Source organism: Castor canadensis, chromosome 2, assembly GCF_047511655.1.
Source record: "Castor canadensis chromosome 2, mCasCan1.hap1v2, whole genome shotgun sequence".
Taxonomy (NCBI): domain Eukaryota; kingdom Metazoa; phylum Chordata; class Mammalia; order Rodentia; family Castoridae; genus Castor; species Castor canadensis.
In genome coordinates this window covers 13657974-13682668 of record NC_133387.1, presented here as the reverse complement: position 1 = coordinate 13682668, position 24695 = coordinate 13657974, and the positions used below count along the sequence as shown (strand labels likewise).

The following is a 24695-nucleotide window of genomic DNA, read 5'->3' as shown; positions in this document are numbered from 1 at the left end:
TGGCCTGAGGTGAAAAGGAAAGAAGCAAAGAAAAATGCTAAGGTGAAAGCCAAAGGAAGTGGAACTGGTACAATATACGGGCAAACGTAATAGGAAAATAAGTCCTGGACTCTGTTTATCTACTGTGTCATAAGCCCCAGTTAACTGTCGCACTAACCTCTCATGTCTCAAGGAAAAACCCAGAATCCTGTAAAATGAATGACTTGAATCTGTCTATGTCTGTGCAGACAAGGAGAAAGTAAGTGCAAGGCATCCCACAGTCCCATCCTGAAACACTTTCACCTACTGATTCTTCTATTGGTTCACTCTTTGTAGACTACCTTTTTCCAAATTATGTGTTTAACTCACTAAAAACACATGTCAAATTCAGTACAAGTGGTAGGGAGTTTGGTACCACAAATGATTGTAAAGTGGCTCTTTTTCAATACGTCAATTGTCATTTTGATTGAACAATGACCAGTTCATAAGCTGCATTTATGAGGGAGGAAGGGTTGTTATGTGTGAGTCACTGCTAAATTGTTGACTGTTCAATAGAAGTGAGCAGTTATGCACGGCAGAGCTCAAGGAGCCCATTGAGTTTAATTGAGGTTGGCTGTTGGGACAGGCTTTGTCATGTGGTCCAGAATTCCTGCTGTGGGAACTCAGTTGTTTTGGATTGTGTGCTCAATCCACTCTATATAGTGAAAGATGCTAGTGTAGATACCAACATCAGCTCTTAAAACACATCCATCTGCATAAGATAGGATTCCAAAAAGTGTCCCATCGCAGACTGCTGGGGCAGCTGAGACTTCCTGCCAGGACAAAGAAAACCAGGTCATCTTTCTGGCAAAAGAAAAGAGGAATAAAATGGGAACAGTAAAGCCTGAGGAGTGTGTTACCTTGCAAGGCTGCCTCCTTCCTGGCACGATGCCCACACAGATCATATTTTCTTTGATGTAGTGGTCTTTATAGCCATTGCGACAGTCAGTCTTGGAGATTACAGAGATGTTTACATTCTGCAGTGAGTCGGGGTCCTTGGCTATAGGAAAGACAGACATCAAACATCCTTAACAGTTCTCTTAGGTATCAAAACTTTCATTTTTCTTTCCCTCTTTTTTTTTTTCAACATTTCTCCTATGATCAGAAAGAAAATGGGCAGACACTGAGAAATCAGAACTCAGAAGTTAGGGATAACCCGCCAACAAGAGATTATCAGATTGAAAAACCAAATTAAACCAAACCAAAACAAAAACTGTATCTGCTCAAAAAAAAAAAAAACCACCTAAGAAGTAATGTTCCTAATCCTAAATAACAGTAAACTGTTAAACTAGGATTTAAAACCCAGTGTTCTGATTCCTAATTCATGTTGTTTCCTTTACATCAATGGTACATAAATACTGTCAACTGTGCACACTCAAAAAAGTTTTTCTAATCTGAAACAAAATGAAGAAAAGAAGAGCAAAGTAGTATCAAATTCATGGGGTAGGTATTCTTATCAAAGTTTCTCCTTTGGGAAAACTACTTTGTTTTGTTTTTTTAATGGGGGTATGTGTTTACTTCAACTTTATTTTAAGATAATGCACTAATTCTTAAAAAGAAACATTGGGATCTTTTCCTTTATTTATCCAGAAATAATTTCATAAATCAACATCTCATTTGGGAATAGTTCTTTAGGAAGAACTTACTTACCTGCTTCATGGGCCAGATCAAAATTAGTCACATCTTTTTTTCTTTTTTTGTATTACATCTCTTTGTGACACAAGGGGTGCAGTCCCAATGAATCAAATACATCGCTCAGCAAGGGACATTTGGCTATTTATAAAAAATAGATTGATTCTCAAGAGACAAAGCATTTCTACTTCTCTTTTATTATTTTGTTTAGTTTTCATTTTGATGAATAATAATAATTGGACATATTACGGACTAATATCATGAAATATTAGGCATAGAAGAAAGCCTAGGAAGAATATCTCGTTTGGTAGTTTCAAATCATCTATAGAAGCTCTCTACTAAGACAGTTTTCTGAAGAAATAAGTAATGTTAGAGCATTATCAGTTTAAAATATTTCTTTCTGAATGTTTCCCTTCAGCTTTAAACTATAATCTTACATAAGGAAGTACTATCTGATTTAGTGCAAAATTATATACTTATCTTGTGTTTGATATATTGATATTTATTTAATGTTACTTCAAGGCTTTGAGTTACTTAGTTGCCTAAAATAGTTTGAGACAGCTGATAGAGTGCTGTGTTTCATTTTAGAGTTATGGAAATTGAAGCTTCAAGGTAAAATGAAGCACTGGCGCACAGCAAATTATGTCTTCTTATTGAAACTGCTTTCAGATTTGAATGCAATGGTAGGAAGATACAGGGGGGAGAAGCATGAAGGACTTCTTGAATAATGTACAAGGAAAAGAAAGTGATGACACAGGTGAATATTGAGGTTTGAAGAATGCTGCATAGGGCAGAATTTCGGAAGTTCAGAGATACTGTTCTAACTCTGAGAGAATGTCATTGAAACCAACAGACTCCATATATGTCTTGAACTCACAAGAATCACAAATGTTGTAGGCCCAGGTGGAAACAGTGCAGGTGGTCCCCACTGGAACAACATGCTTGGGCAGCTTAACCAGCCTCACATACTCATTGAGTTCAATCGTCGTTTTCAGCTTGATTAACATGAGGTCATTCTCGATAGAAGAGATTGTGAAGAGTGGATGATGGATTATCTTCTCATAGCCGACCACTTGCACATTGTCTTCATTAGTGTCTGATGGGTTTGTTATCCCCAATATCACCCGAAGCTTCCTGGAATACCATAGATGTTCATGAGATAACTTACCATAGAGACCTCCTCCATCCTATGGGCCTTAATTCGTTTTCCCCATAGACTTTTTTGCTCTGCCACTGAATGTCCCCTGAAGGACTTCTCCATCCAATTTAGTTGGGAGATAGTCTTAGGCAAGGTTCTGGGTTTGTGTCCAACCTAAGAACTCAGAGTAGAGTGGCTTTGGGGGCTTATCACTCACGGTAAGTTGCAGTGTGCAGCTGTGATCACCCAAAGAGGGTGGATCAGGACTCCTGTGCAGGGTAGGTATTCAGATTTCAAGTAGACCAAGTAGGGGGGAGTGGGGCCAGCTATGTGGTATGGATTATAAGCAAACACATCTAGAAAGAGAGGAACAGATAAAAAAGTTATGGGATTTCCCCCCCAAGAATCATTAGAAAAATCAAAAGAAAATCATTTAATAGGTTTCAAGTTCCCCTGCCCTTCTCTACAGCACCTTTATCTGTAAAATAACTTACTTTGTTCTAAACATAAAGAAAATGATAAATGGTACAGATGTCTTTTTCAAAAAAAAAGTATTTGCTTTTTAAAATTGTCCGTAAATAGTCTTCAAATTGAAATGTAAGCTTTCTTAAATACTTTCCTCAATTCAGTGGATACTATATTAAATCAGCTTATTTAGAAACCACTTTTACCATTTTAGAGTGCTTTATAAGTCTTATCCCTTTCTTGCAAGAAAAATGCAAAGAAGGAGATAACAGTGCCATTATTAAAACAGGCCAGATGCTCAGAATCCAAGGAGGAGGTGGGGAATAATCAATCTGTTCAACAAATGCTGAGTACTTCATATGTGCCAGGCTCTGTTTCAGGAAATGGGGTATATAGTGAAGAAAACACATTCCAGGTATCCCTGCTTTCATATATTCAACTAGTGGAGCCACTCAATAATAACACATATAATACATAAATAAGTGAACTAGTATCCTAGATGGTGATTAGTGCTATGGAGGGAAAGAAGGAAATGGAGTATCAGTTGTGTGTGGGTCTGTCTGTGTGTGAGGTAGAACATCATGCAGCATTAAATCAGTGATCAGGGCTGAGCATGGTGGTGCACTCCTGTAATCCTAGCTATGCAGGAAGCAGGTATAAGAGGATTGTGTTTCGAGGCAAGCCTGGGTGAAATGGTTAACCAGACTCTATCTCAAAACACAAGCTGGGCATGGTGGCCACACCTGTAATCCTGCTGGAGGGGGAGATAAGATGACTATGATTTAAGGCCTCCTCTGAGCAAAAAATGTGAGGCCCTACTTGAAAAATAAAACAAAAAAAGGCTGGTGGCTTGGTTCAAGTGGTAAAGTGCTTGTCTAGCAAGTGCAAGGCACGGACTTCAAGACATTATTAACACCAAAAGAAAAAATTAGTGATCAGTGTGAATCTCAAGGGCAATGTTAAAAATGATGTGAAGATGGGGGTGGCTTGATGATCAGATATGTGGGGATAGGGATCCCAGGAACAGGTGAGAGCTAGAGAAAGAGTCCAAAGTCCTGCATAAGGACTAGCACAAAGGCCAGTGTGGCTGACATGGTGTGAACGGAGGGGAGGAGACAGAAAGCAGTCAAAGAAATGATGGAGGGCTCTGTAGGGTATTGGAAGAACTTGGACTTGTCTGAATGAAAGTGGGACTACTACAAGGTTTTCTCTAAAGGAGTGATGACAACAATGTCCTTGTGGAGACCTGTGAAAGGTAGAATGTAGAAACAGAGGGTCCTTTTTAGGAGAATAATTTCATAATCCAGGCAAATGGTGGTTTGAACCATCATGGGTAGTAGAGGTGTTGAAGTGGGTTTGGGATATGTTTAGAAGAGAGAGCCAACAAGATTTTCCTAATGGATCGAATGCAGGGTGTGAGAGAAGCAGAACCATGCCAGATGTCCAACTTTTCAACACTCTGCTCTAACCATTAGTTGGATACTTGCTCACAATCCTTGCCCCATTTCCCATTGTCCTCCATCCCCACATCATTCCTATTCCAGGCAGCCCCAGAATCAGCTCTTCCTTAGGAGTAGATTTAGTACAAGGGTGTCAATGTTCATGCCTCTCCTGAAAGCAAGCAATCAATTAATCGATCTGAGGCAGAGCAGGCGGCCACTGTCACAAGGGGAAACTTGATGGAGGGTCACAATGGTGATATAGAATAAGTCTTACATTTGACATCTGGAATGTCATGTCTACCTTTTATAAGTTTTCCCAGGATCTCCCTTTGGTAAATAAATAGACAAATGTACAAATACTCACCAGGTAGGTTTAAGAGAGCCCAGAGGAGGATTAATTTTATGATAATGTTGAAAGCCTTTTCACGGGATAAGATGTCACTCATGGTGTCTGAAAGGTATCAAAGAAGGATGAGAAAAGGACTAAATATGATAAAGCAAGAGAGAGCTCTTGGTTTGAAAAAAAGTGCCCTATGAATTAATGCAATGTCCAGATTCAGTTGATCAGAGTGGGGGTGGTGTTGGGTGTCAGAGGGAAAGGAATTGCAGTCCTGGTCAGTGACTTGGTCCCTGGTGTTGGAACCCAGAGTACGATCTTCACTTTCTGGGGAGAAGTTACCTGAGAGAAGTTCGCAGTGGCTCCACAGACTCCTCTACTCTGGCATGTGCAGGCAAGTAGTTCTCTGAGTTATATGCAGGACACTGACCCCTCCTGTCTCTATGACACCAACCCCATTTGTGTGACACTGATGTTTATCTCCAGTGGACATGCTTAGCCCTCTGGCCCTGACATTGCTCCCTCTTCCTGACATTATATGCCTCTTTGAAATACTTATTCCTTTTCTTCATATGACCGTTCATTCAACTAACTAGCCAATAATGTATGAGATACAAATATTATATGTTGTCCACTTATGCCAGGATCTGTGCTTGCTGCTGGGGGAATGCCTAAGTTTAAAATCCCCATTAAGCACTGAAGTACTTATAAGCTAGTGGGAATGATAGATACCTAAGCAGTTATAACAAAAAATATTCAGAGCTAAAAATTGAGGTATGTTACAGGCTAGGTGAAAATATTTGCAAAACACAGAGCTGCTAAAATATTTGTGTACAAAATATGTGCAGAATTGTTAAAAACTCAACAATAAGAAAACAAGCAACCCAAGTTAAATGTGGGTCAAATGTTTTAGTCTGCTTGGACTGCCATAATAAAGAAAGTCTGGGTGGATTAAATAAAAAACATTTATTTTCTCACAATCCTAGTGCTAGAAGTGCATGATTCAGGTACTGACAAGTTTGATTTCTAGTGATGGTTCTTTTCCTGGCTTGGAAGGGGTCATCTCCTCACTTTACTGGGTTTTCATGATTTAGTGAAAAGAGAGATGAGATGAGGATCCTAAACACACATATTATAGTCTAATGGAGGGGACAAATGTCTTAATATCATCATGAATTTCACAAGCTGGGAATAAAGTAAGGCAGAGAAACATATAACAGAGGCCCTAATGTGAGACCCAGAAGACCCCCTTGGGGAAGTGGTGTCTAAGACTAGAAGGCTGAGTAGAAGTAAGACAAAGGAAGAAAATGGGGAGAAAGCTCAAAAGAGCAGAGTATGTGAGAGAGTCAGGTACGGGTACTCAGAGAGAAGAAACCTACAGAACAGACCATTCAGGAGTTCTGTAACCAGACAGCAGATCTAGGAAGCATGTCCTTGACCTCTGTAGTTTAGATGAGACTTTATTTTGCTTTAATAATGGCAACAAGAAGCAACGGATGGGATAAGTTAGATAACAGGTACCAAAACATAGGAGCACTAATTACACAGGAGCAATTAGTTCTTGTGTTCTATAGTGCAGTCAGATAACTTGGATGACAATGACTTATGACATATTTCAAAATGAGTAGAAGTGTCCAAAATTACCCACCACATAGAAATGACAAATTTTTGAGATGGAAGTGCTAATTATCTTTCTTTTATTATTATACATTATATACATGTAAATTATAGTAATGTACCCCTTAAATATGTATGACTATAACGTATCAATAAAAATAATAAATGCATACATAAATTCAAGTCAGAAAAGAGAAATTACAGAAAAGTAAAGATAATCATAAAGCAAGTCCATGAGGAAGTCAGGGGGTATGGAATCCATAATTCAGGTAGAGATAAAATATATAGATTCCCTTTTTCACTGTAGTAAAAAATAAAGACAAACACAAAGATGGCATGTTTTCCCTCATATACAGAAGCTAGACTTATAAGATAAATATCTATAAGATGCATGATATCTACATATCTATCTATCATCTATAGGAGAGAACAAGATTGTATTAATTAGTAGGTTTGTCTTGAGGGGATTGTAGGTTGGCAGGAGATGGAAAGGGAATGTTAATGAAAAATATTGAAACATTCCATCTATATATGAAGATAATATGACACAATGTACTATAAGCTATTGAATGATAGGGAAAAGGGCGATAGAGAAAAAGTACTGGGTAGTGAATCTGATTAAAGCACAATCTATACATGTCTGAATGCTAACGCAAAACCCCCTTGGCCTATCAACATACACTTAAAAAATGAAGGACAGGAAGGTACAACAGGTCCTGTCCAGGTGTGGGTACCAGTGAAAGGGTACCCACATAAGGAAAGGGTGAAGGAGGGTGAATATGACAGATTTTGTATTCATGTATGAATGAAATCATGAAACCTCTTGAAATTGTTCCAAGAAGGGAGCAGAGAATAAAGTGGGTTTGAATCTAATTAAGATACATTGTAAGCACATATGTAAATATCACAATGTATCCCCCTGTACAATTATTATATACTAATAAAAAATGAAATAAAGGAAAATAAACTGAAAAAAAAAACCCTAGGAATTGTTCTAGGTTTGTTGGAGGCACCAGAAAATCTCTCCTCCTACTTGTAAACCAGAGACTGTTTGCTGAATGAGAGCACTAGAGGTCTGATGAGATGCTCTGAAGTGGCTGCTATGGAGAATTATACAACTGACTTGGAAATTGACTTTATCATTAAGTGCTGAAGACATAATTCTAGCATTACAAGAAGTGCTCAGTTGAGCAGTTATAAAAAATCCCTGGCAACAATATAGCTGTGGTTGATTAAGGGTACAGAGTTGCAGTTGGGAGTGAATCAGAAATTCACAGGTCATGGAGATGAGGCTGTGAGAGAAGAGGGGCCAAAGGGGGCCTGAAGTTTGGATGGGACCAATGATTACAGGACACATATAATAATGTTTTATAACATTCTTTGTCCTCCTGTAAAACTTATTTTCTACCTTCAAGTGTTACCTTTTTTACATATATTTTGCAAGAGATGCCGCATGCTATATGCTTTTCTGTTAATCAGCTGTTTTCCCTAATTTGTCTGTCTCTTTGGTGATTCCTTCCCTATTTCCACCATCCAGAATACTTAGTTTTTTATAGACATTATAGCTCATCTTCATTATAGCAATTGTCACAGGTATCAGAATTGGCTAACCAATGGCAAAGGCCATTTTATATTCATAAATATTTCCCCTACCAAATGCAGTTTGTACTAAGTAGTTGGTGTCAATAATTTTTGCATGAATGAGTTTGTGGGGATATTATTAAATTCCTCATTATTTTCAAAGTTTACCTGATAAAGAAAGCAGGAGTCACAAGTTTCTGGAGTCTTTTATTGGATGTTTTCTCTTTGTATTTTTTTTTTAAGAATAAGAGTGATGGATCTGGTGTAGAAATCATGAGGCACCTCAGTAGGAATTCATGATTTCCATGATCCATCTTGCATAGGGATGAACTTCTGTGAAGAACCCTTCATTTCCCAGGGTGACACCTGCTTTTGACCAGGACAAAATTCCATGTAGTCTCCCACCACAGATGGCTGGAGCAGCTGAAACTTCCTGCCAGAAAGAGGGAACAAGAAGTCAGTTGGTCTTCATGGAACAAGAGTAAATCCCAAGAAGTAGCACATTACACTAGAAAAATTGTGTAAGAGAATAGACTTATTTTTCTTGAGGCAACAACCCTCTTCACATCCCTCTCTCTCATCCTTCTCTGTTCAAATTTGACCCAACCTGATGCAATCTGGATAAAGGACAGATGGCCTACCCCAGATCCCTCCCACTCTAAGAGGAGGAAGGGGAATGAATTACAAACCAAAAACTGAGGTACCCTATGAAGAGCCTTTTGAATCAGAGTCATCCCCATAATCATCCTTGCTTGCTCATGGAACCCCTATGATATTCCCGGGTGACAGAGGAAGAGATACCTTAACATCAGTTACAACATTTAGAGGCTTCCCTAGACACATGATGTTCACGATTTCTCCCTGTTCTTGTTGCAAGGTGTTCCAGCAGTCTTTATAGGAAAGAGAATATTGGTTTATCCATGTCAGGATATCGGGGTCACTAACTGTGGGAAAGAGAAGACAGATGAACTCAAGAGTCATTCTTCTTGTGCTCTGCTCCTACTTTGTAAATAAATTCACCCCTGAGAATATTTAACACAGGTAGCAACAGACACTCCATCCTTCTTAGGGCTCCGGGTTTGGAATCTCCATGTTGGAGAAGGGGATTCATAAGTTATCCATCCATTAGTTACCAGATATATAGTTCTCTCTCTACTAGATATAGTTTGTAATGTTTCAAAACAACTGTGTGAAGATTATGAGTGGTCATGAGGAGAAAGAGACAGTAACAAAGCCATCGTTCTTCTGTGACCTTGCCTTTTTTTTGTGGGCATCTACTTTACTTCTTTACTTTTTATCATAAAGGGGAAAATATTTTAGTGTGTATAAGCTGCTGTTTAAATGTACAATCCTGTGTCACTTAGCAGTGGGTTTATGTTCTGAGAAATACATTAGGCCACTTTGTTTCTGCATGAATATTGTAAAGTGCATTTACACAAATCTAAGTGGTATAGTCCACTACACACCTAGGCTACATGCTAGAGCCTACTGATCCAAGGGTATAAACCTGTATGGTACATGACTGCACTGAATAGTGTGACACAATGACAAGTACTTAAGTGTGTCTAAACAGATGAACACAGAAAAGGTACAGTAAAATACTAGGCACTAGGAACTTTTTAGCTCCACTATAATTTTATGAACAGTTGTATTATGTTGTCAGTTATTTACTGAAACACCATTATGTGGTACATGACTGTAAACAGATTATAAATTGATTATTCAGACATGTGTGTAAATGTGTCCATCTACATACAAATTTCCCCTAAGACATCATCTCTATCATAGAAATTGCATGTACAGAAATTTTATGCTGTCAACTTCAGAATGGAATGACTCTAACCATAGCATTAAATCTCTTAATCTCTGGGGAGAGTAGCAAGAAAGAAGGAAAAAACCAAAACTTGATCAGAGGGTACCTAGGAAGCAGGATTTTTCTGACAATGTATCCAATAAAAGGCCTCAAGGTAGATTAGACCAGAAAGGATCAGGTCAGAAAAGAGTAGAATAATGTTCAGTTTTAAGTTTTTATGAAAAGGAAATTAAAATCAGTTTAACAAGTCAAGTGGAAGTAACTTAAATTACTTGAAATAAAGAATTCTTAATAAATATTGAAAGCCTTGCATAAACGATCTTATAGATGTAGTCTGTTACTATGATTCTGACATGCAAAACCTTTGTACAGTTTAGCTTAATTTCAAATGGCATATAAAAAAGTACTTCTGTAAGATATAATGCAATTACTTTGAACAAGATTTGCAAAGTCAAAGACAAAAGACATAGAAGCTGTAATTCATTCAGAAAATATATTTAGATTCCCAGGTACTTTGCTTCTATATTAAGGTATGAAGTTGCAAGACACAGAGATATAAAAATTCCCACTTCTTATTTGTTTTAACAAAGCATACTGATTTTTAAAGTTCCCACTTTATTTTTATAGAACAGATGAATCATTCTGTGGCCACGAGAAGAAGGGTTTAAACCTGATTAAATGGATTTTGGTAATACCTAAAGACACCTGATTATTATTGCTCACTGGTTATTATCAACCACACAAAGTAACAGCCAGCAGGGACCAAGGAGTGTATTAGAAAACCACTTTTTTCACAAAGCACCCTTGAGAATATAGGTACCTACAGATTAGATCTTTCAGCTCATCCTAGTTTGGGCCCACAAAGGAGAAGGATATGTGCCTATAACATGGGCCATGATATTTTTACTAGGAGGTGTTTCAGGCCAGAAAGACACCTATAGTGTGTCATAATCATTAACTTCTCTGTGACTCACCCTCATCTCCATCTATAAGGAGGGAGCTCTCAGAGGTCTTAGTAGGAATGAAAGTAGTATACTGCAGGGAACCAGCACTGGTGGTGGGACAGATGGTTCCTTCCCTCAGCCATCTCCTTATCTCTCAAGGTTCTCCATACCTCTTCGCGTGGTCTGCGTTCTCCATGGCAGGGAGTGGGGAACATTCTCCATTGCCTCACCTTATCACATAAGCTTTGCTCTCCTTTATGCCTCTGCTGTTCCATGAAGCATATAACAGGCTTTTAGCAACCCTGAATATCCCATCCTTCTGCTTCATACTGTCTTTGTTCCCCCACCTGTATTTTAATTCAGTTCCCTGGACCTGGATCTCCAATGTTCTAGAGATGTGACCATCACTTCCTGTTCCACTTGTTATTGTCAGATTAGTTGCCCTACATCAGTCAGTCCCTGAGTAATCTTGGCAGTAATCACTCTAGCACCAAGAACAGTACCTCATAATAGCTCTTTCTTTCATTTTTGTGGCTCTGGGATTTAAATTTAGGACCTTACACATCCTAGGCAGGTGCTCTACCATTTGAGCCACTCTGCCAGTCCTCCTAACAGCTCCATCAAGAATATTTCACCACCTTCTTTCTCAGCCCACATCTCCCCACGATGAGAAACACAGAGTCAAACACTCACAGTTTTTGTATTCATTCCAGGTCCAGGTTGGAATAAAACAGGATTCATTATATGCCATAGGCTCCATAGCTATGGCTATAGTTCCCACATGGTTGTTCAGCACAGCAACCTTGGAGAGTTTTATCAGCCTCAGGTTATTATTCAGGTATTGTGGATTAAATTCAGGGTGTGGCACAGTCAATGAGTACTTCCGTATCTGCTCTTTCTTGTCTTTGATGCTGGGTTGATAAACTCCCAGTCGAATTTTAGTACTTTGGGAAAAAAAAGTAGGGAGACGAGAAAGAACAGGGTCACAGAATGTCATACTACAATAAATGTCAGAAGTCACCTTCTCTAATCATCTTAATTTTATTTCCTAACCTGAAAACTGAAGTAATCTACCCTTGTCTATAAAATAAAAGTTTACACAATTATGTTATAAACATGCATCTGTAAAACCTAACATGGTGTTTCACACCCAGAACACATTCAGTAGAGTATTGGATAATCGCAGCTGGAAGGTGACAGAGATGGCATCACAACCCATGACTGAAGAGCTCTTGGTCTATTCCACACTCTCTCAGGCAGCTGTTGAGCAAGCACATATTTAGTACCCATTGTCCCCAGATATTCTTGGGCTTTCCCGTGCTCTTCTCAGGCCCATATAATTATTTTTATCATGTGTAGTCTACATTGATTTTAGAATCAGAAGAGTTTGGTTTGTCTAGACTCCTAGTCACCATTTTCCCTTCTATTTCCTAGGCAAATGCAGACCCTCTTGCTTTTGTCACTAGGAGTCCAGTCATGCAACATATCAAAGAGCCATTCCCTGCTAAAGTAGTAGCTCATATGTTAGATATGGATGATATAAAGAATATCTGTTTTTCCAGCTCCACTTTCAGGAGTATGAAAATTGGGTTTATTTCCTCTCTTTTCCTCCTAATGCAGAGAACAAGCTTTCTGGGCCAGGAATATCCCCTAGGCATTATTCATTTGATTGGTTTCATATCTTCAGAGAGATCTGACATGGTTTTGTATACTGTTCTTATACATTACAGCTTACTATTCTTTTTCATGCTTTACTTTTGGCCATTTTTTTTGCTTGTTTACTTGTTTTGTTTAGCTTATTCCCTCTACTATAATGTCAGCTCTATGAGGGAAAACTTACTTCCATCTCATTCCCTCACTGCTTGCTCATTGCATTAAGTAGTCCTTGCTACATAGTAAATATTTCCAAACATTTTTCAAATAAAATGTTTGTGGATGAATGTATATTATTTACTTTCCATGAAAGTCTTCTGATGTCTTCCTTTGATATCCACTTAAATCATCCAAATGTGTATTCCATTCTATATCTGGGAAGAAGATTCTGTCTTCCTAGGTTTTCTAATTCCACTAAAAGTTGCTGAGATGCTTCACCAGACCCACTTCCATTGGAATAGATCCCTCTAATATCCTACAAGCAAAAGGGTACTTACGGCAAGGGGCAGTGAGCTGCGGTCAATACCCACTCAGGGTGAATGAGAGACCCCACACAGGGCTCCGGGCTGGACTGCAGATAGGCCATGTAAGGAACAGTAAAATCATCTGGTAAGTTCAACTGTTCATCTGAATTTTCTGCCAGAGCAATTCCTGGAGAATTGAAAGGTCACAAGTGGGAAGAGAAACAAAGAAATGAGGAGGCTAAATCTGGCTAGGGGAGTTTTTTGTAGTTAAAAGTTTGCAAAAATAACATCAAGGTCTTTATTTTTAAAAATCAGAGGAAATAGCACATGCCTCTTAACTCCCACACATTAAGGGAACTGACGCACAGTTTTGCTTGAGATGGAATTATGTTAAAGTTGTGTGACACTAACTCAGGGGCTCATCTAATGTGAATCAGATGCTCTAATTGGCAGTGCTGTGTATTACAAAAATAAATAGAATAAATTAGTGTTTTAAATACATTGTACCTTTAAAATGAACTTTTACTAAGAACTGAGCTAAAAAAATCAAATACAACCTGACTTTGGTAATGAACGAATATGAAAGCCTGGGGTTTTCAGAGTCTCTGACCCTCCTTTCCTTGACCCATCCATGTCTTCTACTAGGCATTGGCCTGGGGACTGGGCAGCATGGCGGTGCAGGAGCAATGACACACTTGAGGGCTGCTGCTGCGCGAGTCCCTGAAGAAGTCAGGGCATTGACAATGAGCTCACGCTGAGATGCTCGCAGGCACCAGAGGAGCTCACAGAATACATTGGTAGGGTGTGCTGCACAGTGAGAGTTCTTCCTCTTGGTTCCTTTAACCAATGCCCTCAGCTCCCTATCTCCTTATTTGTGGCTGGCTACTTCTCTTTCCAATCATTATTCATTTTCCTACATCTCAGCTTTGGCAAAAATCAGGTCTCAAACTCACCAGCTAGAGTCAAGAAAGGAAAGATGAGAAAGATCTTCATGGCAGTCTGTAATCTTGCTAGAGTTTACTGTAAACTGTTCCAATCTGGAGTCCAAGGTCCTTGACAAGAGAGGCTGGGAGCATGGGAGGGAAGAGATGAGGAGATTAATAAGTCTTATATAACTCTTCAAGCTAGTCCTGATCAAGACCCAGTTGTATATGGCATCACTAGGAGTCAACTCAGGCCAGTCGAGGCCCTGGTGACTCTTCACTCCATAAAACCTCCTCAAGTGTAATTTGTATCTGCTGACCTAGTCACCTCTCTGTGACATAGCCTTTCTTTGATGCCCCCTCCTACCTTTGTGACTTTAAGCTTTTCTCCCTGTTTTTCCCTGCCATCTCCTGCTTTGCAGGATCCCTCTGCTGTCTCTAGAGACTCACAGAACATTGAGGTGAAAAATGGATTTAATAAATCATTTATTTTTCTTTTTCTCACATTTTAGTAATAGGTTGTAGTCCTCATGGAAGTTAGTGGCAAAGTCAGGACATGGAACAAAGTCTCCAGATTCTCTGTGACAAGATTGAGCTTTACCTGAGCCCTCTGCTCCCAGAAAACAATAATGGCTAAGAAATTACCCCCACCTTTTGTGTCTATATTCTGCATGTGAGAGAAACAGGAGATATTTGCCTTTCTGAATCTGGTTTATTTTGGTTCACTTGTTTGTTTCTACCTTCTGAGAAGGTCATGAAACAATGAGTTAGTGGGTCCATGTCTCATCTCAGAAATAAACATTTGCTCTTCAACCAACTGACTGAGGCTCCCCCACCTACAAAAAGTCCTTGCTTCTAAATCTGTCTACCCAATACTTACCTATATCTCCCTATAAAGGTCTAGGGCAAAACCCAAACTGCCAAGATGTCCTTTTATTGGAATAGCAAATGACACCAATTTCCTTGCCTGTTCAGTTTTCGTCTTCTACACCATTGTAAGAAAACCTTATCTTCCATTTAAGATAACCTTACTGCCCTCCAGAGATAGGTAATAAATAGCAGGTTCAACACCACATTTGGAAGAGATTAAACAAATGCAAAACATTCAGTCACGTCAGCCTTTTGTCAGAGAAACTAAAGAACTTACCAGTGCCTGCCAAGGGTGGTGTACACATCTGCAATCCACCAGGGTTTGCCTCCAACTGTAACCCTACCAATCTCCACCTCCTTAGTAGCTGGATGGGAAGATCGAAGTTTGAGGCAGGAATGGGCAAAGTTAGTGTAAGGTCTCATCTGAAAAACAAAACTAAAAAAAGAAGCACCAGGGATGTGGCTCAAGTGGTCAAGTGATAGAGGGCTTGTCTAGCAAGTGCAAGAGTGGAAGGCCCTGGATTCAATCATCAGTACCTTAAAAAGGAAAAGAGAAGAAAAAGAAAATATTGTGGTTCTGTAGCAACCTGTAGGTCCACTACAGAATTTGCCTCTCTTCTTCCTTGTAGCTGTATTATAGCCTGTGCCACCATGCCAGCTTATTTTTTTCTCTTTTTGTTTTTTTTTTTTTTTTTTGGAGGGGGGCAGTACTTGAGTTTGAACCCATGCTTGCAGGTGCTCTAGTACTTGAGCCATACTCCCAGCCCTTACTTGGTTTTGTTATTTTTCAGGCAGTGTCTTATGTTTTTGCAGGGGTAGGCCTTTATCTTCCTAATTATAGTCTCCCACATAGCTGAACCTTAGGAGCATGCACCACACCTGGCTTATTGATTGATGGGGCATCACTAACTTCCCCTGGGGTTGGCCTCTAACTACAAACCTCCCAATCTCCACCTCCCTAGTAGCTGGAATTACAGGGCTGAACCACCCTGGCTCTGTCTCATTTTCTGAGACAAGGTCTTGCTAACTTTTGCCTAGGCTGCCCTCAAACTGCAATTCTTCTGTCTTAGCCTCCTTAGTAGCACTTGGCTAGCATGCATGAGATCCTGGATTCAATCCACAGCAACACACACACACACACACACACACACACACACACACACACACACACACACACACAGAGTACTGCTCAGTTATAAAAGGCTGTAAAAATAATATCCCTTTATCTGTAAAAATTACAAGCAAACTCAGTTCTTGAAAATTTAATTGTTAACTTAAAACATCTGGGTGTTCTCAAGCACTCTAATCTTTAAAGGATTCCATTTCTTTGGTATCCAAAGCTTTTAAAATATTATTAATAATGAAGTCAGGATTTATTAAGTTTTTGCTCTGTGTCATATGCCCTATATATATATATATATGAACTAATTTATTATTTACAATAGGCCTATAAATTAAATATCATAGTTATTCATTTTGTACAAATAAGAAACTGAATTTGGTAAGGTTAAAAATCTTGCTCACAATCATATTACTTAAATCCTCCACACTTGACACTTTAGGAATCCCAGCACCCCTCAGCTCTTTCCAAACTTTTGTGTGGCAGGACTTTTAGATTCTCTAGGTGCCTCCAGTCTGCTTTGTCCCAGTGCATGAAAACAGCTGTATCAATTCCATTTCTCAGTTCACCACTAACCTAATGCTGGGAGGGGTTTTAGACTATCAGCAGGAGATATTTAGGGGAACCCTAGCTTAGACCTGAAAACATCCTGAAACAGAACATCAGAAATCACTTTGTGAATGTTTTTAAGCACCTGCAACCCAGCAACTCAAGAAGTCTCCTTCCATAGCTTGGTTCCAGTCACATTGCTGGGGCCTACCATCAATGTTTTCTTTTTTTTTCTTCCATGTCTTGCCCTGCGAGCTACCATCTCTCTCTCTCTCTCTCTCTCTCTCTCTCTCTCTCTCTCTCTCTCTCTGTCTCTCCTCCTTCCCTCCCTCCTTCCTTCCTTCCTTCCTTCAGCACTGGGGTTTGAACTCAGGGCCTGAAGCTTGCTAGGCAGGAGCCCTTATCTCTTGAGCCATTCCACCAGCCCTTTTTTGTGATGGGTATTTTTGAGATAAGATTTCACCAGCTATTTGCCTGGGTTGGCTTCAAACTGTGATCTTCCTGATCTCTGGCTCCTGAGTAGCTAGGATTACAGGCATGAGCCACTGTGCCCGGCCGAGTTACCATCTCTGCTTCCAAGAATCCCCAGTAGAAAGAAGCTCTATCCTTTTAATCCACCAGAGAAAAACTGATTTTTTTATTCCTATTTTACGTTGAGAAATTCATATCCTCTCTCTGGTCTCAATTTCTCCCCGTCCCCCAAAGACTTATTGATGGTAATACGAGGACAACTACTGTTATTTTTTTTATTGCTTTTTTCCCCTTTGTAACAGAAAAAATGAGACTAGGGAACAATTATTGACTTTGCAGAGAAGTGAGAGGGTATAACTCTCACTTATTCTACGGATATGAGGTACTGTAGTCACCACTCCCTTCATAATTCCTCATTTGTAACATTCTATTAAGAGTCACTCAATTGTGATCTCAACTAGCACAATGCAATCTCCAAGGGATGTTTTTCTGGGCGTGGTGGTTTAAAAATTATTCCCATGTTCTTTGACATGCCTCCACATAAAAATTGAAGTCTAATTTTGCTGCTCTTGAATATAAACTGGCATAATTTCTGAGAACATTTCATAAAGGTCAATAAAATTTCCATCTGGCTGTTTTCTTTTGAAGCACATATTCATGGAATACAGCTGATGTACTATAAAGGGGCTTAAACTGTTCAATATGGAAGACACATAGATAGGTCACGCTGAAACTCCAGGGGACAGATCACTTCACCATGTGAGTGATGATACTGTCACACCCAGCCACTAACTGACTGTAAATTGTGTAGACCCCAAGCAAGAACTGCCAATCTGAACCCAGTCAAATTTTAAGTCCAGGAGAGATAATAATAACAGCACTGGATTGGGGTCACTTATTCCACTAAGTTTCAGGTATTTTTTTTAAATAACCAGAACAAGTGGCAAATCTTTCTAAGTCTACTCCATTTTTTAATGGTGGAGAGTAAAGTAAGTCTTCTTAAAGAGGCCATCCTGCCTAAGCAGTTTAGGGGGTTCTACTCTAAAGTATTTCTTTCAATTTAGAGGGGCCCAAAGGCAATTTAAAGGCATAAAATATCATGGTGTCTGCACCCAACATCCAATTTCACTGTCCATTTTTTTTTTCTAATTCCACGTTTGAGCCTTAATTCAGGTAGTGATGAATTAATGCAAGACGAGTTCAAAATAATCTGCAGAAGAGTTTTGGTAAGTCATTTTAAACAGGGATGTGATTATTTCCACATTTAGGAATAAACAGAATTCAACAATGATCCTAGATATTACACAAGAGCAGGTGTTAGAATCTATGACAGAAAAAAGTAAGGCGTGAAGAACTTACAGAGTTTGTAGTTATCATGTCAGATTCTGTTGCTTTATTGCAGGGCCTCTTTTTGTGGCACTCACATTTTGTCACATTCCAATCTTCAGCAAATTCTGTAACATGTGTCATTCTCATTTTCCTTCTGTGTAAAATGGGGAGTCCATCACATAGCATTTTAAAGGAGAATTAAGAGTTATTTATAAAGTAGCCTAGAACAGTGACTGTCAAATCGTGTAATATAAATGTTAGTAAAGTAAAATAACCCTGGCTTTAGGATTCTCATATTTTCCAGGATTTCAGGGATGCCACTTTGTCTTCATATCCAACTATTGTTGTCACTTCCTAAATATTTTTAACATTCTCCCGTGTGATCCCATAATGACGGCCTATAGGCCCAGGAGTGACCTGAGATGCTATGGTTCATTTGCTAAGGACTTACCAGCTGCTTTATGCTGGTAAGAGACATTTAATCCTTTTAAACCTAGTTTCAAAATGGGGAGAAAGTGAGGATGTAGCCTTATAGAATAGTTGTGAGGATAAACATGATTTAAAATTACTTACACATAGTGTGACACAATAATTATTTATTAAATACTAATTATTATTGCTAGTACATTGTTCATCTCTTCCAAAGGGAGAAATGAGTCCTGAGTAATGTCCCAAGAGAAAGCAGACCTTCAATATTCAGTTCACAGGATTGTGTATTTTGGTTTTAGCCCTGTCTTGGAACTTGGTTCCTACTGATACCATGGAGTCAGAGTTAATGAGCATTTGTGGGTTTATAATCTCTCCAGACTGGAACAGTGTTCTCTACTGAAAAATGGATGCTGCCTTGTAATTCTAGCCAATGGTCAAAGTGAGGCACTGAAAAGATGTTGAAAGAAGAGTTGGGGACAAATTAGGTACATGTAAGTCTCCTGACCCATCCTATATCATATTTTGTTCTCAGCTGAATTTACCCCTGGATATTAGTGGAGATAAAGGGGTTTTGTAAAGCCATAATGACAGATATTAACTTTTGTGAACTACATATCCTGGAAATTTCATTGAAAACAGATATCATTTTTGTTTTATGAGATCTGACACTTGTATATTGAGAAAAACAACAATACACAAACCAAACAATAATAGTAAAAAGCAACAGTTCCATTTTGAGTTGCTCACTAGTAACATGTCAGGCCCTACAGAACAATCTTTTTGCTTTGCTTCATCCTCATGACAAAAGTTAATTTTCAGTTCTTTATGTTAATATTTCCCTCTTCATACTATTTCTGCTATTAATTTCATCCAGAACCGTATCCTGGAAGATTTGAAGGAAAATTCTTGAAAGAATTCAGAGCTTTAGAAAATAAGTTCCCTATGACATAAGGAAATTTTCTTTGTATTCTTTGGCAACTGTCACAGCTGGTAAAGAACTACACCTTCCCCAGCCTGCCTCACTCTCATTACAGGGATGTGACTGGTTTCTTATGGAAAACTTCACCTTTAGTCCCAGACTAGCCTTCAAAATCATGAAGCCATTTTTCATGTCATTCTCTAGACCAAATTCAACTCTAAAATAAAATAGAAAAATGAGTGATTCGGGACCTTTCTTGGGATACTGACGAACACTTTCTCTTCTTTTATTGAGCTGGGGATACATTATGAAGTTTACAAAAGTTCTTACAATATATAAAATATATCATCATTAAATTCATTCCCTCCATCATTCTCCTTTATCCTCCTCTCTTCCATTCCTGGAGTGGTTTTAACAGGTCTTATTTTGCCATTTGCTTACATATGTACACAGTATTTGCACTATATTCACTCTCCTACACCATTTCCCCACATCCTCCTCCCCTCTCACACTGGTGCCAATCTTGTCCTTCCCCAGACAGGACCTGTTTTACTCTCCTGTTCTTCAATTTTGTAAAAGAAAAAAAATTAAATTTGTGTTTAAGACAGCTATACAAGGAATTTCCTTGTGACATTTTCTTGTATATATATATATATATATGTAATGTATATATAACATATATATATATATATATATATTATAACCTGAATTGGTTCATCTCCCCTATTTTTCTTCTTTGTACCTTAGTCCCCTTCTTATGGTGATTTTAACAGGTTTAAAAATTCTATATTCATTCTTGTATACAATGTACATCAACCATATTCACATTCTTAACTTCCTTCTTTTACCCTCCCGCTTTTGTATGTGACCTCTCTTTAGTGTGACCTGTTTTGCACAATACTGCTGTATTTGTTTGTATTAGGTCTATATTCCACATATGAGAGAAAACATACATCCTTTGCTTTTATGAGCCTGGCTAACTTCTCTTAAGATTTTGTTCTCCAGTTCCATCCATTTACTTACAAATGGCAAAATTTCATTCTTCTTTTTAATATTTTTTTATTTTATCATTTTTACATTTACTCATATATGTATGCATTGTTTGGGTCACACCTCACCTCTTCCGGGCAGAACCTGTTCTGCCCTCTTGTTCTCTGATTTTGTTGAAGAGAATATATAAGAGATAATAAGAAAGGCATAGTGTTTTTGCTAGTTTGAGATGAAGATTGCTATATATAGAGATTCTTAGCATTGCTTCCACTCACATGTGTGTTTCAAACCACACTTGTTCATCTCTACCAGACCTCATTCTTCTTTATGGCTGAATAAAATTCCATTGTATGTAAATGACAGATTTTCTTAATCCATTCATCAGTATTAGGGATTCTTGGCTGTTTCCATAGCTTAGCTATTGTGAATAATGTTATAATAAACATGGATGTGCACGTGCCTTTATTGTTCCTGACTTACATTCCTTTGGGTATATCCTGGGTATATCCAAGAGTGGAATGGCTGGATCATATGGCAGTTCTATTTTTAGTTTTTGAGGCGCCTCCATACTGTTTTCTATAGTGGTTGCATTAATTTATATTTCCACCAGTAGTATATGAGCATTCCATTTTCCCCACATCCTCACCAATATTTATTGCTGTTTGCGTTCTTCTTTTATTATTATTAATTTTTTTAGGGTATATTCTTTATAGGGAGGGATTCATAGTGACAATGCTGATTAGACTTATATTGTACTTTGGTTATCCAAGGTAGCAAGACAAATTCAACATGGGTTGAATGGGATGACAATACCAAGTAGGTCATGTTTATTGCTGAGTGGAAACTCCATCCTTGCTCCACAGATCAACTATAAACTAATCAGAATAATTCATTTTAGTACTTATAATGGGCTGCATTCTGTTAAGGAGATATTATTTCTGCTGAGGGCTTATGGGAAATATGCTTTTAATACTTTTCTGGGAATAATTTTATCTCTCCAAGGGGAAGTAGAGCTCTAAGAGCCATATTGTGATCACAAAATTTACCCTTAGGCTACAGCTGACAATAATGAAATCAGAGGGCAGAGAAATTAATTGGTTCCTTGGTGACATTTTTTAATGTGTCTGTGTCAAACCAATGGAATGCCTGTTTGGTATTATGTACATTGTAATACATTTTTGGTACTTAAGTGCATATTTTACTAAATGAATGTCTAAGGCTTAAGTTTCTATAGGAAAATGCATAAGTAAAGAATTTACATGTTAAAAGAAATTCACAAATTATGAAAATTTTGTGTTTAAGAAATAAAAACATGGGTTGGAAAGTACCTACTGAATGGGATTAAGCACAAATGATTATTTGCCCTTTCATCACTTTAGGGGGACCTGTTCTGATCTCTCATCTTGTATGTATCTCAGTTCTCTTGTTAGGTTTGGGAACCTTCCCTTGATCTGAGGTGGTACCAGGAGTAAGTGTGGATTGGAGGTGGTGATGGGGAAGACGAAAAAAAAATCAGAGGAAACAAATTACTGTAATATTCATATGCTTCTTCTGGGCTCCAGTGACTCATGCCTATAATCCTAGCTACTCAGGAGGCAGAGATCAGGAGTATCACAGTTTGAAACAAGCATGGGCAAATAGTTCACGAGACCCTATCCTGAAAAACCCTTCACAAAAATATAGGGCTGGTAGAATTGGCTCACGGTGAAGGCCCAGAGGTCAAGCCACAATACTGCAAAAAAAAAAAAAAAAAAAAATCCAGTTGCTTCTGGGGATATCCTGAGATGTTTAGCTAATGTATACCTGAAAATCCTTATTTAAGCAGAAAGAGTTTCTATGTAAAAACAGCTTAGACCATATACAAACCTAAAAGCAATTCAATGAGAACAGATTAAGTAAAACTGACAGGGTTAGTTGGGAATAAACATTTATGAGGCTTGAATGGAAGACTAAGGAAAGTTGGCTTCATCCTAGGGACAGTGTTATTGCAGTGTTCAGAACTCAAAGTTTCTTCAAATATCATCAGTGTTATGAAAGGCTAAAATTTGGATAACGAATGCAAGCATCTTCCTATAATCTTCTTTCCTGAAATACACTTATGGACAACATGTTTGTGTCTCCCTGAAATTCTTATGTTGACATCTTAAGCCTCTGATAAGATGGCGTTTACAGGTGGAGACTTTGGAAAGTAATTAGGTTTAGATAAGTTCAAGAGGGTAGAAGCCCCATGATATGGGATCAGTGTATGTGTAAAAAGAGAAAGAAACAAGAGCAGTTCTCTTGGCCATATGAGATCACAAATGACAAGAGTCATGAGGGTGTGTCACATACCAGGAACCCTGGCCTCCCAGACCTGTAGATGGCTTGATCTGGCACTTAACATTATCCAGAGACATGAGATATGTTATGTGTTGTTTAAGTCACCTGGTCTCTGGTGTATTTGCTACAGCAGCCTAAGCTCACTAAAGCAGTATGCTTCCTTCACCTTAAAGCTTAAGTTGCACTTTCCCGTTTGAACCTGATCCATTTATTCCAATGTGTCTGTGCTCAGGAGCTATGTTCTTTTGCTTGTCCCATACCAGGTAATCACAGGCAAATTGGGTAAAGACCTCTACTCCAAACTCTTCTATGCATAATCTTTGGGGTAATGAGCATTTGGGGGAGAGCTGGTAAGGAACTAATGCAGAGTGTGTGGTGACTCCTGTAGGCAGGGCTGATGGGCACAGAAAACATCTCTGGAGCCAAGAGTTTTGTGAACACAGGGGGCTACATCTATTTTTTACAGACTTTCCAGAATTTGCACTTTTTATTTTTCCCCAGCTTACATTAGTACAAAATTGGAGGGGGAACTGGTTGTGGCAAGGGGGTTCAGATTGTCTCCAAAGATCATGCCTGCTATAGCAATGTGCTAGTTTTTCATGGCTGTGACCAAATATCTGAGAAAACAACTTAAGGTGGAAAAGATTTATTTTTAACTCTGGTTTCATAGGATTCAGTCCATAGTCGTTGACTTTGTTTAGTTTGGGACTGTGGTTAGGCAGACCATCAAGATGGCAGGAGCATCTTTCAGAACCACACACTTCATGGCTGACAGGAAGCAGCAGATAGAGAATGAAACTAGGGACCAGGTATAAACTTGGAGGGCCCCCCTCCAGTCACCTACTTCCTCCAGCTAAGCCCCACTTCCTCAAGTTTCTACCACCTTCCAAAATAGTACCATCAGCTGGGACCAAATATCCAATACATGAGCTCGTTGGGGACATTTAATATTCAAACCATATTAAGCAGTAATTCATGTTTGGCAAACAAGGAGACCATGGAGAATTGTAATGTCTAGGTAAGTGCAACCTTGGAAAATCCAGAGAAACTTCTTTTTTCTTAAAAATGTCTGCCTCTAGATTTTCATTTACCTATTCTCTTCTAGTATCTTGAAGAGAAAATGGACAGAAGCTGCAATTCACCAGTAATAAGGACAGCATGGACTTCATCTGATCTTTTCTATGAACTATGAATTACTTTGGCAATTGATTTCAACTCTCTGCATTTTGGTGTCATTATCTATTACAAGTTCTGAACATGTGGTATACTATGTAACAGTCATGAATAAATGTGCACTGTAGCAAAGTGTTACAACAACATCTAGCTGCTATATTAATAAAGCACCCCAAATTATTTTGGTAATAGAGACCTTATTCACCTTTTTATCCTCAACATCTGATATAGAGCATGTCATATAGTTGGTAATCAGTAAATTTATATTGATTAGGTAGGATGACTGACAAAATAAATTTTCAAATTTTCTTATAAAACACTTCAAACTTTACACATCTTATTTAGCAGAAAGTTTGAAGGAGACGCTCATCGATACCAAGCAAAGACTGCACTGAGACAAATGTAGACAGAACAATGGTTTTATTTAGATGCTGATTTCAGGCATAGAAGAAAGTTGTAATTGACAACCAAGGAATGGAGCATGAAGAGATGGAGGTAT

General features: G+C 38.5%; 2 protein-coding genes across 2 annotated transcripts; both read right to left on the bottom strand.

The window, feature by feature from the left end:
• Nucleotides 1-641: 641 nt before the first annotated feature.
• Prss58 (serine protease 58) lies at nucleotides 642-5141 on the bottom strand. The gene is made up of 5 exons (XM_020178010.1): nucleotides 5060-5141; nucleotides 3006-3144; nucleotides 2528-2784; nucleotides 879-1018; nucleotides 642-791 (listed from the first exon to the last, which is right to left on the bottom strand). Exons 1-5 carry the CDS (start codon nucleotides 5139-5141, stop codon nucleotides 642-644), a joined length of 768 nt encoding a protein of 255 aa, XP_020033599.1.
• Nucleotides 5142-7646: 2505 nt separating this feature from the next.
• LOC109695464 (probable inactive serine protease 58) lies at nucleotides 7647-13322 on the bottom strand. Its single transcript, XM_074055359.1, has 4 exons — nucleotides 13138-13322; nucleotides 11681-11931; nucleotides 9032-9174; nucleotides 7647-8663 (listed from the first exon to the last, which is right to left on the bottom strand). Exons 1-4 carry the CDS (start codon nucleotides 13224-13226, stop codon nucleotides 8514-8516), a joined length of 633 nt encoding a protein of 210 aa, XP_073911460.1. The 5' UTR covers nucleotides 13227-13322; the 3' UTR covers nucleotides 7647-8513.
• Nucleotides 13323-24695: the final 11373 nt, after the last annotated feature.